This window comes from Aegilops tauschii, chromosome 3 (assembly GCF_002575655.3).
Source record: "Aegilops tauschii subsp. strangulata cultivar AL8/78 chromosome 3, Aet v6.0, whole genome shotgun sequence".
In the NCBI taxonomy this organism is placed as follows: Eukaryota; Viridiplantae; Streptophyta; class Magnoliopsida; order Poales; family Poaceae; genus Aegilops; species Aegilops tauschii.
The window spans coordinates 116,784,389-116,786,876 of NC_053037.3; the positions used below are offsets into that span (position 1 = coordinate 116,784,389).

Consider the following 2,488-nt stretch of genomic DNA (forward strand, 5'->3'; position numbering starts at 1 on the left):
GAGAGGGGAGCCCTTCTCAGAGCAAGTGCATGAAAAGTTTCACGCAAGAAAGCACATTGCGCCCTACGACATGTACATCATTCAACCACACAACATGAGGTTGTTGTGGTATCGCTGGCACGCTATCCAGATCAGCGTCGTCAAGTTTTGCAACGTGGTTAGTTAGCTCGAGGCAAGGTGGCCATTGCACACAGATCTGGACGAGATCGTAAGTTTTACTTCGTCTTGCTCAACTTTTTGATTGATTCGTTCACTCAATGTTGGTCTACACATTATATGTAGCCCGCACGCGACACCGTGGTGTACCACAGGACAGACGGACGGCCATTTACGTGCACACACTGTTGGATGAAGTTGAAGGGGGAGTATATGTGAAACGACATGATCCGTTCATGAAAGACTTATTGGACATCCGGGATCAAATCGAATTAGAGACATTATTGTACTATACTTAATTTGCATGCTATGTATGAATGATTTGTGCTATTTTCTATCTGAAATTTGATGAATATCGGCTCATGAATTTCGTTCAATTAGTGAAAATGCGATTTGAAATATATGCGGTTACGGTTGGATGACGTCTTTCCGCACTCGTGTTCGCGGACTGGTCCTCTATTCACATACAGATGCGAGAGTAAATTTGCGGGGGGGCGTTGGATGCCCTAAGGAGGTACAGAATAGTCGGCCGTATCAATGTACAAGAGCGCTCAACTTGCTGAAGTTTGCAAATACAGGTGCATTACTCTGTCGCTCAACTTGCTGAAGCTTGCAAACATAGGTGCATTAACTCCGTCGGTTCTGCTAATTCGGACAGGAGTCAGGAACAGTCTCTTTGCAATCTGTGTACTGTAAAGATATTGTTTCGATTGCGCATACCTCAAATCAAGGAGAAGAACACACGCGAAACGGGAAAAATGCCTCACAAAGAAAAATCCATTCTCCACGGTCCCAGACGCCGATGGAAGTACCGGCACTTGTACTTTCGATGAAAATAAAGAACAACTCCCACCAAATATACTGTTCCCTTTTCCTTTTTTGGGGCAAAGCCAAACACTATTCCTGCACGTATTGGATAATATTCCAGCGATCCAGTCTGTACATTAAACTCGGCCGTTGCCTGACAGCGGCGTGGCACCCGCCCGTTTCATCCAGTCCAGATCCCCACCGCGCGCCGCCTCGCCCACCGACGGCATCATTGCCCAACACCTTCATTCCGTTTGTCACCGAGAAGCTCAGAACAGTCTGGAAACTCTGAATCGCCGCTCGGCGGGCCAAGTGGAGCCGAACAGCAGCCGCACGCGCGACCAATCCGCGCGCGATGATGGTCACCTCGCAGACATAACCAAGGGCGAATAGTCTGCAGTTGGTTAGCTCGGTGCTTCTTCATCACAAGCCTTTTCTCTCCCAGACCTTGCAGCAAACAGGATAGCGCGCGCCTTTGTGCACCCGTTGGTAGAGCGCCAGTGCGCGGCCCCGAGGTAGCAAGGTGAGATCGTCGTGTCGGCGATGGCGACCACCGCGCACGTCGCCGTCGACATGGCGGGGTTCCTGGTCAGAGTGTACAGCGGCTGGGGAGTCGAGCTCGCCGCCGTCTCCCTCGCGGCCTTCCTCCTCCGCTACGCCGTGGTGCCCTACGCGAACCACCTGGTCGCCAGCCTGAGCGGCCTGAGCGAGGTGGTCGCCAGTGACGCGGTAGTCGCCAGCTACTGCTACGCGTCGGGCCTCGACGGCGCCACCATCTCCCGGCTGCCATCCTTCGTGGCCGGGCGGCCGGGCGACGCTGCTGCCGTCGGCACGACGGACTGTCCGGTGTGCCTGGGCGCTGTCGAGGAAGGGGAGACGGTGCGGGCGCTCCCTGTCTGCCGGCACGCATTCCATGCGCGGTGCGTCGACGCCTGGCTGCGCCTTCGGCCGACGTGCCCCGTCTGCCGAGCCACGTTCAGGTGACGTTGAGACGACGCGGCGGCCACGGGGACGCGCGTACGCGACACAGTGGAGTGGGTGCTCGTTTGCAATTTGAGCTCCGTGTTTTTTCTTTTCTTTGAGAAAGAGTGACCACAGCGTTGACAAGTTCATTCCACCGAACGTGGGTGGGAAATTCAACGGCGCTGTGTTGTTGCACCGATATAGAATATCTTAAATTTTACTCTCGTCTTCCCTATTTTTTTTAGAAAACTTTCGACCTATTCTTCCTCAATCATGGTGTACAACGAACAACAGAAATAATAAAAATTACATTCAGATCCGTAGATCACTTAGCGATGACTACAAGCACTGAAGCGAGCCGAAGGCACGACGCCATCATCGTCGGGTTGTAGTAGACAGTCGGAAAGTCGCCGTGCTAAGGATACATAGGACCAGCGCACCAGAACAGCAACCGCCGCCGATGAAGAGTAGCGTAGGTTGGAAGGATCCAACATGAAGACATTTGAACGTAGACGAGCAATGACCAGATCCGAACAAATACACCAAAGACAGATCTATCAGA

The 2,488-nt window shown here is 52.7% G+C and overlaps 1 protein-coding gene across 1 annotated transcript; it reads left to right on the forward strand.

The window, feature by feature from the left end:
- Positions 1–814: 814 nt before the first annotated feature.
- On the forward strand, positions 815–2,249 carry LOC109771340 (RING-H2 finger protein ATL65-like). The gene has a single exon (XM_073495908.1). The coding sequence runs from the start codon at positions 1,507–1,509 to the stop codon at positions 1,945–1,947; it is 441 nt and encodes a 146-aa protein (XP_073352009.1). The 5' UTR covers positions 815–1,506; the 3' UTR covers positions 1,948–2,249.
- Positions 2,250–2,488: the final 239 nt, after the last annotated feature.

What these genes read in the sequence shown, in the direction of transcription:
- LOC109771340 (XM_073495908.1), top strand. Translation starts at nt 1,507, where the DNA reads ATGGCGACCACCGCGCACGTCGCCGTCGACATGGCGGGGTTCCTGGTC.